This window comes from Macrobrachium nipponense, chromosome 7 (assembly GCF_015104395.2).
Source record: "Macrobrachium nipponense isolate FS-2020 chromosome 7, ASM1510439v2, whole genome shotgun sequence".
NCBI lineage: Eukaryota > Metazoa > Arthropoda > Malacostraca > Decapoda > Palaemonidae > Macrobrachium > Macrobrachium nipponense.
In genome coordinates, this window is record NC_061109.1 from 11,245,076 (window position 1) to 11,259,886 (window position 14,811).

Consider the following 14,811-nt stretch of genomic DNA (forward strand, 5'->3'; position numbering starts at 1 on the left):
CGTATGATTTCAGTGGAATGCCATATGCTGCTGTATATCTTTGTCATATTTTTATTTTAGCATTTTCTGCAAGCTTTGGCTTTGTCTTGTATACTATCTGCTTTAATACAGAGATAAAGACATTCTAGAGCCTTTAGCACTGTCCTCAGGCCAGTCTGTTTTGCAGCAAGAAGAAATACTTTAGAAATGGGATTTGTGTATATAACAAGTGTGCTTGTAAAATTTTGGTGTGAATGCAAGATTTACTGTATAGGACATATATGCAGTCTGTTCATTATGATCTCTTTCTTTCCATTGTGTGGACATTTCCACTGTGTCTGGACACTTTAATTTATATGAAATATTCATAACTAATTTTATTTGGAATGAATTTTTACCCAATGTCCAACCACAAATGTGTATGGACACTTTAGTTTATATGAAATATTCATAACTAATTTTATTTGGAGTGAATCATACCTAATGTCCTGTGCACCATTGGGTGTGATTGGCTTTAAAAAAAAATGTTTTGATCCTGCTAGGGCTGGATCTGTAATCACCTGTTTCCTGCCAGGTAGCATTGGAATGTTTACATTCTTGTTAGAACTCTTCACACTGTCCTTGTGCAGGCGCAGTGAATCGGCTTTAGTAATAATTGTCTCCTTTATGGTATTGATTTTAGTGTTTTTGCATTATATCCACTACAGCAAGCAGAGAGAAAGCATTAGGCAGTATAGGAACAAGTTTGTGTAAACCAAATGCTTCAGTTGTGCATGATGGCCATGTGTGTGTTACCCTAGTTGTTGATGTGTGAGTGTGGTTTCCTTCTTGTAAAGAAAATAATGAGTGGTCTGATGAGAGACTGAATAATTTTGGGAAGTGTGAGAGGCCAATAGATTATTCAGACAGTTTGTTTGGACTGGCCATAACCTACTCAGTTTTTTGCTTTTTTCTTTCAGCGTTGCTTCTCCTAATCCATTGCCTAATAGGTTAATTCCTCTCTCACTCCATCTGCTCTGCCTTCTTATGCACCCTGTGTGGTTCAGGAAAGAATTAATAGGTAATAATAATAATAATAATAATAATAATAATAATAATAATAATATAATAATAATAATATAAGAAAAATGCACCTTAGTCAACATACAAAAAGGCAAAGTAATGAGAACTGAAGGGATAAAGGCTACCAGATGGGGAGCAACATCAAACACATAGATGAGACAGGATACAAATACCTGGGAATAATGGAAGGAGGTGATATAAAACACCAAGAGATGAAGGACACGATCAGGAAAGAATATATGCAGAGACTCAAGGCGATACTCAAGTCAAAACTCAACGCCGGAAATATGATAAAAGCCATAAACACATGGGCAGTGCCAGTAATCAGATACAGCGCAGGAATAGTGGAATGGACGAAGGCAGAACTCCGCAGCATAGATCAGAAAACCAGGAAACATATGACAATACACAAAGCACTACACCCAAGAGCAAATACGGACAGACTATACATAACACGAAAGGAAGGAGGGAGAGGACTACTAATATAGAGGACTGCGTAAACATCGAAAACAGAGCACTGGGGCAATATCTGAAAAACCAGTGAAGACGAGTGGCTAAAGAGTGCATGGGAAGAAGGACTAATAAAAGTAGACGAAGACCCAGAAATATACAGAGACAGGAGAATGACAGACAGAACAGAGGACTGGCACAACAAACCAATGCACGGACAATACATGAGACAGACCAAAGAACTAGCCAGCGATGACACATGGCAATGGCTACAGAGGGGAGAGATAAAGAAGGAAACTGAAGGAATGATAACAGCGGCACAAGATCAGGCCCTAAGAACCAGATATATTCAAAGAACGATAGACGGAAATAACATCTCTCCCATATGTAGAAGTGCAATACGAAAAATGAAACCATAAACCACATAGCAAGCGAATGCCCGGCACTTGCACAGAACCAGTACAAAAAGAGGCATGATTCAGTGGCAAAAGCCCACCACTGGAGACTGTGCAAGACAAACAATCAAGATCCTTGCAGTTAATAAGTGGTACAGAGCACCAACCTGAGGGAGTGATAGAAAACGATCAGGCAAAGATCCTCTGGGACTATGGTATCAGAACCGATAGGGTGATACTTGCAAACAGACCAGACGTGACGTTGATTGACACAGTCAAGAAGAAAGTATCACTCATTGATGTCGCAATACCATGGGACACCAGAGTTGAAGAGAAAGAGAGGGAAAAAATGGATAAGTATCAAGATCTGAAAATAGAAATAAGAAGAATATGGGATATGCCAGTGGAAATCGTACCCACCCATATCAGGAGCACTAGGCACGATCCCAAGATCCCTGAAAAGGAATCTAGAAAACCTAGAGGCTGAAGTAGCTCCAGGACTCATGCAGAAGAGTGTGATCCTAGAAATGGACACATAGTAAGAAAAGTGATGGACTCCTAAGGAGGCAGGATGCAACCCGGAGCCCCACACTATAAATACCACCCAGTCGAATTGGAGGACTGTGATAGAGCAAAAAAAAAAAAAAAAAAATAATAATAATAATAATAACTAATAATCAATAATAATAATAATATTTCAGCTCAGGGCCATATACATGTAATATATAAAATACAGACAGTAACATACACAATCCAGATACATGAGACAACATGATAAAAAAATGAATAATCAGCATTTATCCACAAAATAGCTGAGGTAGCATAAAAGATAGTAATCATAATACTGGTAATAACAGTAATAATATTGGTGAGAAAAAAAATGCATTGAGAGTTATAACAGGTAGTGCACAGATTATATAACATAAATTTCCACTAGAGACCTTAGGTGGTTACAGTAGTCAGGTCCAGAGGACTAAATACAAAAATTGAATGTAGAAAAACTTCAACTTGATAGTGTTGACAGTAATAATGAAAAAGTAAAATATCAGCAATAAATATAATAATAATGACAGAATCTGCAGCTGACATCTTGCCAATACAGAGATTAAGTCCTTTAGGGGACCAAGGCCTCATTTTCCCATCTTTCTTGCAATTTAGATTTTCTTCTTGCTTCACTCCTTAGGATGCTTTGTATGAGTGAGCTGCTGTCGTTTCTCACTCGTAGTTACTTACCAGACTGGACATTGTTTTGGCTTACAATGATTTTTAAATTGTCCAGGTGGTTTTCTATGAACATCTGTGTGGCGGAGTGGTAGCGAGGAGTGTTTGTGAGGCATCTCAAAATGTCATTGTACACAACAGTGATACATCTCATGGTCTCTCAGGTATAGTTCGTCCAGAGGGAACACCCATAGATACTTTAGCAGTATGAGCAGAAGAGCAGCATATTCACATCTCAGTGACAGAAGGCAAATCTTGCAATTATGTTGACAGTTGCACATAGTTTACGACGCCTCTGTTCAATGTCTGCTGCCGTATCTTTTAAGTCGTCGGTGATAATGTGACCTGAATACGGAAATTCATGCACAAATTCCAACCGATGGTTTCCGAGGAAAATTTGTGGTTCTGCAATATGCCTAAGCAATCTCGGGAGCAGCGACATGCACTGGGTCTTGGTTTCGTTGTAAATTATATCAAATTCCTCTGCATATTGGCGGCAAATGTCGATGAGTCATTGGAGACCTTGCACTGATGGGGAAATCAGAACCATATCGTCGGCGTAACAGAGGTTGTTTATAGTTGTTTCATTGACAGTACATCTGATATGGAGTGAGTTCAGTTTGACATTCAAGGCATCTGTACGTATTAAACAAGTATGGAGAGAGAATGCCCCCTTGCCGAAGCCTGTTTAGGAAGCCGAAGGTGTACGATAATACGTTACCCCATTTTACCCCATTTGACACAGAATTACTGTGTGGAGAACCAGCAATGTAAAATGCCAATTAGATATAGGGGTGTGCCTCTTTTTTGCAGCTTCAGGTAGTTTACACTGTCAAATGCTTTTCTCACATCCACAAAACAAAGGAAAACAGGAGAGGCTGATGATAGGTAGTTGTTCAGTCAGCAATTTTTTCAATATGTAGATCCAGGTGTCGGTTGAGTGGTTTGCTCTAAACCAGAACTAGTTGTCAGGTGTGTAGAAAGGGGAGTAGTCTCACTAGAAGAACCAGTTCAAGTATCTTCGCTGCAATAGTTGCGAGGGTCAGCTGCATCCTTTAGCTTGTTTTTGATTAATGGTATTAAGTGAACTAAGAGCCTTTAGGGAGTCTGGAAGAAATTGGTGAATTATGCACGCTTTGAATAGGGCAGCTAGCAAAATGTAAATTATTGGATGGCAGAATTTGAAAGCCTCTGCAGGAAGACCATCACAGCTGGGCGATTTATTATTAGGTAGGGGTAGGCTGTTTATGGCATCACTGATGTTACCTGGCGTAATACGGTCTGCAAAATGAAATTGAATGTTGTCAGTAAGGAGGTTGTCTACATCCCGTTAGGACCCTTGGTCATTTATGCAATTCAGGATATTGTTGAAGTGATCGCCTCACATACTTGCGATAGCCTCGTCTCCGACTGCTTCCCCTACTCTCTGTGATAGTTTTTTAGTTTTGGGCTTTAAGGACTGGATATCATTCCAAAGACAAGGATAATCACCAGATTCTAAGTTTCTAGACATTGCATCAGCTCTTAGTTGTTTTTTCATTTAATCTGCAGTGCTTAAGAGTAAGATTGAACTGCCCTCTTGCCTGTCTCATTAGTAATGCAGTGTCCTTCCCTGGGGCTACCATTTTGCCTCCACAGTAAAAACATTTCTTGTGAGTATGTATACAGATCTTTAACCAAGTCATTCCATCCAGGTATATTACGAGAATTACCTTGACAGAATCTATAGGCAGCCCTGCCCGAAGCAAGCAAAGTGGAGATTAAGTTCGAATAGAATTCATTCAGATCCCTCCTGTGGTGGTCATTTCTACAATTTGTGTTAGTACAAAGTAAGGCGTCTGCCTGTTGAACTATTGACCGCAACCTGGTTTTTGTGGTCGCCCTAAAGTATCTGGTTTTCTGTTGCTTTTTAAAATCCCAGTTTACCGCTGGTGGGCGGTCAGTTAGGGGGTTCACGGTAGGGAGGGATGGGGTACTGAATGACACCTGTAATTGGATGTGATTGCAGCCGGTTGCAAGATTGTAGCAAATATTGCAGGTCATAATAGAATCATGAAGTTGTGGAGATGTGATGCAGTGGTCCAGCCAGGAGGTTGTAATTGCATCCGTTCTATTATGTACATATGAATAGGAGGAGGGAGGGAGGAGTATTACATTGCTAATTTGGAGAGCATGATTTTGACAGAAGTGAGTAAGTTCATTGTAAAATTGTTTTGTGGGGTGAGAAATAGTCTTTTATTGGTTAGAAATTTGACCATATACTACTATATTAGGGTGAAGACAGGTGGCCCCCCACCAGTGATTTGACTTTTTTTCGGTTTCCCCAGCGAGAGGGGTGTTGGAGCCTTGGTGTCTGTAGCTCGCCCTCTGGCCTGCCCTGCATCAGTTTGTCTTCTCAGTAGGTAGGGGACCAGGCATGTCTTTGGGCCAAGTTCTGTGACCTTGTCCACCTCTCAGCTGTCATCCCTCTTGAATTCAATGCGCTCCCAGAAGAAATTAGTATTTGATAGTTTAGTGCTCGTGTATCATCCTTTTGTGGAGAGAGTGATAGTGATACGTGTGCACTGGTGGAGTTATCTAGGGATTATTGACATACCACATTATTTTACTTTATTAGTTTCTGAGCTTGTATCAATTCTAATTCTTTATTGTTTATCATTCCCGCTGTATCGTCCCCCTTTTCGGACATTAACCCTTCCTTTCTTAATTGGTTTTCCCTCTATTGTCTTGTACTTGTAACTGTTAGACAAATATTCGTATTTGTACTAGCAGCTCCTCCTGTTCAACCTCTTATTAAGCCTGCCTTGTGATAAAACAGGCTCCTTTGCTTATCAGCAATTGCCTCTCAATATGTTGTTCAGACGGCTCCGTCTATCATTTACCTTCTCCCATCCAGTCGTCTTTCTCTCAGCCATCATGTATACTTATCACCAGCCATCTGTAATGTTGTTGCTGAAGTTCCCTGCTGTCTCCTTTTGTGGTGTTTATTGCCTCACTATCTTTGTCTGTAATTTTGCCATTTCCCACCGTCTCAGTTCTTCCTTTAGACTTTAGGGTTTTCAACCCTAATTTATTTGATTCTTTAGATTTTAAGTGATGCATGGTTGGTGTTGTTCTGCTTTCACTCCCTTTTTCCGAAGATGAGTCCGTTGAACGCTCTTTTGTATGCTTCTACCATGGCTCCTGTCTAAATGAGAAAGAAGTTAACATTGCTTAAGGTAAGACGTGTTATCAAGAAAAGTCAGTGTCTTTTGGAAAAGGGATTAACAGATGAAAGAGAAAGCTAGTCACTCACTCACTCATCCCACTGGCTGCGGGCCTCCATGGCTCTTTGCCGCCGTTACAAGAAGCTTGTACTTTCTGAATTTGGTTTTGCATTCTTAGCATGATAACTCAATTGCAGTGAGTGTGTAAGTACTGCTTGATGAAACATCAGAGTATTATCTTCACCATGTTAGACTTAATTCTGATGCTGAGGGAGGAATTTCTTAGTCTTTTTTTACAAATTAAAGTAACTGAAATAGTTGTTTGCATATTTATCTTATAGAGTAGTCCAGTTGAACCACTACTAGTTGTTTTTTGACAAAATCAGTTGTTGTCTAAACCCCTAATTGTTTAAGGCCATTATCGAAGATGTCATGAATCAGAAGAATAGAATATTCTTAGCACTATCTTTGAAATCTTTCCTCTAGGGTATTACCCCGACAAAACTTTTCCACATGAAAGTTCCTTTTGGAATATCCCAGACTGCTCTCAACTTCTGCTTCAAAAGTGATCAAGGCTCTTACTAAGTGAAAGAAATGCAAATATAACCATAACTGATGTTTTGAACTCTCAGTTCGAAGTAGGCTGTAAAGATCCACTGAAAGCCGTTTACAGGATTTTTGAAGTCTGACAAAGCTTCAAGAAGAACCTTAGGTAGTGATGGGTGTCAGGGAAGGATACTTGGTACCTTATGTTATTTCCACCCCTTGTCAACTTCCTGATATCCTTCTCTTACCCATTCTGTATACACACAGATATCAATTTTGACTCGACCGAGATGGTAAAAAATCGCAATTGTAAGCTAAAACTATTACATTCTAGTAATATTCAATCATTTACCTTTATTTTGCAATAAATTGGAACCGCACGGTAACTCTTCCGAAAAAATTATAAATTTTTTCGTCCGATTGTCGTAATGTTTGCACCATTTAAAATTAGCCATTACATAAAAAGTTTTATATATGAAAATGTGCGCAATTTCATGTAGAATACAACAAAAAAACAACCCATGGTTGTAGCTTTTTTCTGTTTTGAAATATTTTCATATAAATAATGATAAATAGAAAAAATTCGACCTTCGGTCAACTTTAACTCTACCAAAATGGTCGAAAACTGCAATTGTAAGCTACAACACTTACAGTCTAGTAATATTCAATCAATTACCTTCATTTTGCAACAAACAGAAGTCTCTAGCACAATATTTCGATTTATGGTGAATTTTTGAAAACTGCTTTTTATTTATGTCCGTGCGTTACGAATTCATGCATCATATTGTGATAATATTTTCTCTGTGTTGCTTTGATTGTTTTACAATTTGTTATATACCAAAATCATCGCGCTTTAGTGTACAATACAATGAAAAAATAATTACCTCATTAGCTTTAACCGCTTTGCTCACAGCGCGATTTGTATACAATTATATATGAAATTTTTTTTGCGCTATCATATATTCCAATATTTGTGTATGATAATGATATTTTTTTTCATTTCTGATGGTTACATACTAAACTTCAGGCAATGACAAAAAAGGAGCCAAAAATGAACTCTTAATCTTGAAAATTAAGTGTGCTGTGATTTTTTGAAAAAAACTTTTTTCTGCTTCAGTAGCTGACTTGCGGGAGACACTTCGGAAATACCGGCTCAGTGTTTAAGGGTTAATCACCGAGTTTCGGTTAATGGCAGTTTTTGCTTTGCAGCACACCCCTGGGAACGGAACCCCTGCCGATAACCAGGGACTGCCTGTACAGTGAAGTAATGTATAACTTTTTAAAAGATGCATGCTCGTTATATTTGTATTTTATAATGATATGTAGCAATCAGCAGCCTGATATCATTCATTTCGCAGATGTCGGACCAAATCTGATTCGTTTTGTCCAAATTGTTTTTTTTTTTTTTTTTTTTTTTACTGAATCATCATAGTCAGAATGCATTGAACCTCCAGAATTGGCTTATATTAATAATTACGATACTGTATATGTAGTATAGAGTACACTGTAGGCTAGGCTACTGTATTTGTATGGATACGATACACCATAGTATACGCTAGGCTAACTCTTGTTAATGTTATTCAATTTCTCTTTTACTGAATTATCATAAGCCAGTCTTCATTGAACCTAGAGAATTAGCTGGAGTTAATAATTACTATACCTTATATGTATATAGTATACTGTGTGGTGTAGGCTAGGCTACCCTATATGTAAAGATGATACTGATTACCCTAATGTAGGTTAGGCTATATTTGAGATACGATTTTTCCAACAAACAATGGGTTTTTTGGAACCTAACCCCATCATAAGTAAGAGAATACCTGTAGTTAGACCAGCGATGGTATGTGGGCTGAGATGTGGTCAATAAAAAAGGCTCAAGAAGGAATTTAGAAGTGGCTGAGATGAATGTGTTGAGTCATAAGACGGGATAGGATCAAAATCGATGATATTAGAGGACAGTCAAGTGTAGATGTGTCAAAGAAGATTCAGCAAAGAATACTGCAGTGGTGTGGTTTGGTCATGTCATACGGAGAGAGGAGGATCATGTGTGTAGAAGGGTTATGGACATGGAGATGGTTGGGAAGAGGAGGAGGGAAAGGGCAAGATTCAGATGGAAAGATAACATAACAAATGACTTTGGGGGAAAAGGGGGATAAGAGAACAGGATATGCAAGATAGAAGAAGATGGAGATGACTTACATAGAATAGCAACCGCATATAGAGATGGGTAAAAGCTGAAGACAAAGAAGTTTGAGCCATTGGATAAGGCATCTTTTAAGAATTTTGAAGGCACTTGCAACATTCAAGCACTGAGTGAGTGTTAATTCCTTTCTTTTATGTGGGCTTGTTCTAGTGGAAACATCTCTTTGCTTTCATTGCATAGAGAAAAGATGTAGAAATGAAAACATTCTCAGATTTGTGACAGCACAAAAGTGGACTACTTTGGTAGATAGTGAAAAAGTGGCTTTGTTATGTCCAGCTAGAAAATTTGAGGGATTACCTGGACAACTTACACCAGTAACAGAGTAATTAAGAACTTATACTGTAGTGTTAGGAGACTACACTCCTGTCCAAGAATACTTGATTAGTTAATGCACACATTAGAAATCCTGAACTTTTAGTGTTTTTGACAAGCCTCATGTTACCTGTGCCATAAGCATGGCTTTCTCTTTCATTTAAAACCTTTTGCTAGAGTAGGTTGTCAAAGCTCAGTGGAGATGTGACTGTATTTGCCACACATTTTTGCAAAATGTTCAAATTTAATGAGATGTGTAAAGCCCCTAGTCCTGTTGTTCTGGCAGGGAGGCTTTCTCCTGAGCCAGATATGAGAGTAACCTTGCTTTTTTTTCTTACATTTGAGTTGTTTATGGAACTGTGGTATTGAATTTTGCGAGTTTGAAGGTATACATTGCTGTTTTTATGAGCATACATTCTTATATGAAGGTAGTTTTCTTTTAGAATTGTCTGTTAGGAGCTTTTGGCTCAAGCACAGGACTCACTAGTACTCTTCGATAGTCCTTTTTCCATTTAAGGATCCTGTGACAAGTCTCGCAGTGAAGGCCTTACACTCTGCTGTGGTTTCCAATGTCTAAACAATACTTACCGGTAAAGATCAACAGCATGCAGGAATGTTTAGAAGCTTTTTCCCCTCGTTAAAAAGCTTTTAGTTTGCTTGGCTGAACAATTGTTTCTCTGTCTGTCATGACCCACCATCTTCATTCTGTGTTGTAGTCAGCTAACTCTAACAGTAGGTAAGATTCATTCCAAATAATGAAAATGTTTATGGTAAGTTATTTTTGGATATCTACCTTCTGTTAGAGAGGAAACCCAGCCTGCCTCCCAACATCTTAATGGGCAGTCATTAAGAATCTGACAAGAATGTAAACATTCCATTGCCACCTGTTGGGTTAGCCAAGTGTTACTTTGTTTATTTTTGAATGCAGATTGCATCTAATGGTACAAAGATATAAGCTAACTTTCAAAAGTACGTATCTAAATAATTTTATCATAAGAATTAAAATTTTTTAAGTACATGACAATATTTCAGGGCAGTTAGCAACAGCTTGACCTGACGTAGTTTTTCAGGGCATATAATTAAATAAGACGCCTTGGGAGGGCATCCTCAATATAGCTCCTAGCTATTACCAAATATCACTGTTAGTCTACTGCAGATGGTCAGATGATAATGTTTGTTAAAATGATTTTTTATTTGATATTGACAAGTATCAGTTTGGAAATAGTTTACCATTAAGTACAGTGTATGTTATTCGACTGTAATAGGAGCATTTAAAAAAATAATTGAAGAGAAGTATATTTTAAGCCATGTAACTGTTACAATAGCTTTAAATGGATAGGCAGTGTATTTGAATATCATAAAATTTCAGGTCCCCTGTGACTGGTTTGGTTGGAAGGATGTTAGTACTGTTGGTTCGTTGTCAGGCAAGCACAGATAGATTGGTTACAGCAAAATCCCATCTTACAATTCATGCTTTAGCAAAGGCTCTTGGACTAAATCTTATGGACCTTTACATTAGACATCGTCAGACTCTGGCTAAGGTAAGTTTATGTGTTTGAACTTATATTTTTTTTTATGAATTGAATTGTTACATAAGATATGAGTTCTTCTTTTATATGCAAGATGTAAGATTCAGTACAGGCAATCCCTGGTTATTGGCGGCATCGGTTATCGTCAATCTGGTTTTACGGAGCTTGTCTAGCAGTGATGATAACTGGATAACTGGTATTCGCCGATCCTGGCTTAGCAGCACCGATCCCTGGTTATCGGCACCGATCCCCATTTGAATAGTGGTGCAGATACTGGGGATCGGCACTATTATCTTATCGTGACTGTTAGGAACAGAAAACCACCCCCAACCAATAACCAGGGACTGCTTGTATAGTATATCTAATGTTTATTATGCTACATATGAAGCATTTAAGACAGTCGTGTAACATACAGTATGAGGCTGAACTCTGATGAAAACAAAGAAATTGTTATCATTTGTAGGTAGGAAAACCTTTAAACAATGGAGTTGAATATGACTGCTGCATCAGCTATGTTCAGTTTGTACATACAGTTGACCGCCGCTATTCGTGGACTCTAGTTTCGCTGACTCACATATTCACTGATTTCTCAATGGACTTTATATACCCATTATTCGTGGTAATTTTCTGTGAGAAATATCCATAGATTACTGAATGTTCATATCAATTTTATAATTAAATGCTCTTTCTGTGATAAAAGTTAAAGAAAGACAGGTATAAGCTTTTTCAGTGGGTTTTTCTTGAGTTTGAATTAACAAAATATGCAGTTTTAAATGTTTTTATAGGGGTTCTAAGTATTCGCTGATTCTAGCTATTTGGGGAGGGGTGTAGGTTGTTTGGTATGCATCCCCCGTGAATATGGGTGATCCACTGTAGTTTTTTTAGTCTCTTATAATTGCTTCTTTCTCTATAACTGATCTGAATTGATGTAATAAGAGATACCATAATAAAGAATATAGAAATTGGGTCATGGACCTGAGGAATCTACAGCGGCTTGAGGTGCTTTATCAGCATTTGATCTTTCCATTTGCTTTAAAATGAAATTATTGGTTTTCAGTTTGGAAATGCAGGATGACCATTATACCAGTGATCACTTCCCAATAGTTATTGGTGTCACTAACTGAAGCAGTCCTAGCTAGAGACTGCTCAGGTGGAATTTTAAAGAGTAGACTGACCTAATTAAACAGACAATGCTCCATTAATGCAGTTGCTGGGGATTTTCTTGTAACTGATGATATTATAAACTTGCTGATCCCACCATCTTAATAAAATGCTTGCTATCCAGAAGTTAAGAAATCACATTAATGTTGCTAGTGTATTTTGTTTTTATTAGTTGCATAAACCCCTCTCACTTTGTTAGGGAAAAAAACTTAGCAAGCTAGCTGGTAAATATGTACCATGGAAACCTCTAGTAGGCCTACTTAAAATTGATAATGTAAAATTTGCTGTACCCAAGGTGGTTGCTGACACATTGGCTGATGTATTAGGGAATTCGGAATATATGAGCCTCACTCATGCTGAGAGCAGAGAAAAGCAAAAATGAGTCAATTTCACTCCATACAGGGAAAAACTATATAAAATGCTCTTTAACATGAGAGAATTTAAAATGGTCATGGTAAATTCAATAGATTCAGAACCTAGCCCAAATGACAGAAACATCCATAAGCCATGAAAAGGCATGCGTGTTGTGCTGCAAAGTTTTTATCTCAAGTACAGTATTATATATATTAAATAGAATTTTCATAGAACACATTTATCCTTGTGTTTTGGAAAATGTGAGTAAACTTTAATATATAAAGCGAAGAAAAAGCAGGTTGTTGGCTTCAAGCTATCAATTCATAGCTCTAACATGATGTATTAGTAAGATAATGGAAAAGACAATTAATATTTTTCTTATGTGGTGTTTTAAAATGTAACAATCATCTTTCAGCTGGTCAGTGTGGCCTCTGGGCATTGCTTTCCACCTCATGTTTTAGTCCAGATGGAGCCCTCTATAAGATGCCTTTTTATTAAGTTGAATGGGGATCTGTAACAGAAGAAACCAAAAACCTGGAACATTCAATGACAGGGCTTGGAACTCTCGGAGGAATCCATGATCAAAAGGATGGACACACTCAAAAATGTAAAGAAATAACAGGCAAACAAAGCAACCGACTTGGGAAGGAGAGCGCAATGCGGCTACTCTCCAAGGCGGTCAAAGAAAGACTGATGTGTCATAAGGTCCCAAGCTTGGTTGTTAACCAGCTTCCACCTCGTATACATATGTGTTGCCAGATGCCACAGATTCCTTGCTTTACAATTTTTTATTGTTTTTAACCGGTTTCCAGCTGGCACTAGAAGATTATCCTATTGTTAAGACCTCAGGTTTGTAAGCTATGAAAAAATGCAAATTGATTAAAAATTTGCCATTTTGAGGTTAGAACAATTCAGTTACAAGTAGAACAATTCAGTTACAAGTAGGGCTATTTTTTGTTAGGCATCATACAGTACAGGCAGTCCTCAGTTATAGGTGGCCTCGGTTATTGGCAATTGGGTTTTACGGCACTTGCTAGTGACAACGATAACTGGATTTCCGATGCCGATATCTCCTTATCATGCTGATTCCCACTAGACAGCGGCGCTGATCTCTGGTTATTGATGCCGAGAAATGAGGATCAGCGCTATTGTTTTCAGTTATCGGTAGTAGAACGTCTGGGTTCTGGAGAGGTTACTGCTGACTTCAGCAAGTTGTTGTCTTGTTTGTTCCCAACCACCCCAACATGGGAAGGAACCCAGCAAAACTTTACTTCTTTACCTCTTCTTTTCACTAATAGCAGCCATTCCAGTATCTCTAAAATCAGTGACTGTAAACAGTTAACAAATTTATGTAGACAGTTAAAATATTTTAAAGACTGAAGAGCATTTGAGTAACAATATATAGTAAAACAATTTCCATTGAGAGTTAAAATTTCCTTTAAGGCCTTGAAAACTGAATACAGTTCTACTGTAAAAATAGATGCAACAAATGAAATCTTCCAGTTCTTTTTACATCAGGAAACATCACTCTTAACCCGACAATATTAGTGACTTGGAGCATTCTGTGAAAACTGCAACATAGTTTGTGTTGGGAGGAATGATTTTAAAATATGGCTCTTATTATTTCATTGGACATTTCTGCTTTCATTGACTTAAAATATCTACAGCATTTTACCTCTTGAAGGTTCCAGGGGAGCTAATTGAACATCTAGCTCATAAAGTTTCTATCCTTGGGACGTTTTAATTGAATGATAACAGTCAATTCTAAAAGCAAATGGTTGGGGTTACTTAGTGTGATTTTCATTAAGATGTCAATGCCTTTCATTTCTGATACAAATACTGGTCAAGGATTTAGGGAGCCTCTGAAATCTGCAACAGCTCCGAACCAGCAGATGATGATAATGTAGATCCAGAGGCCCCTCAGCAGCATTCACAAGCATGCTCTCAGTGGGAGATGTCTTAAATGCTCCTGTAGCCAGTCTTATTCCTGCATGATGAATTGAGTGTAGCATTTTAAGGCAATTGAGTTTTGATAAGCTGTACACTACACATTCATAAGCACCTCAGTGGCATGGTCGGTATGGTGTTGGCATGCCACCTTGGTGGCCGCGAGTTCGATTCTCAGGCAATCCATGGAAGGGTCAGAGATGTGTATTTCTGATGATAGAAGTTCACTCTCGACGTGGTTCGGAAGCCACGTAAAGCCGTTGGTCCCGTTGCTGATAACCACTGGTTCCATACAGCATAAAAACACTATACAAACAAACAAACTACACATTCATAAGTTAATTTTGAAGACTGTAGCTTTGTATAGTCTTAACATCTGAGTTCGGTTCGCATCCCATAAAGTATGGACAGAATTGTAGACCATTATTGGTTTCAAGCATTTTGCC

The 14,811-nt window shown here is 38.1% G+C and overlaps 1 protein-coding gene across 1 annotated transcript in view; it reads left to right on the plus strand.

Annotated features, from left to right (window-relative positions):
- The window catches only part of LOC135217537 (serine/threonine-protein kinase atr-like), a 796,062-nt gene that overhangs the window by 371,467 nt on the left and 409,784 nt on the right, over nt 1–14,811 (plus strand). The window contains 1 exon segment of the mRNA XM_064253504.1: nt 10,744–10,915. Within this exon segment, the coding sequence (XP_064109574.1) occupies nt 10,744–10,915 (172 nt within the window).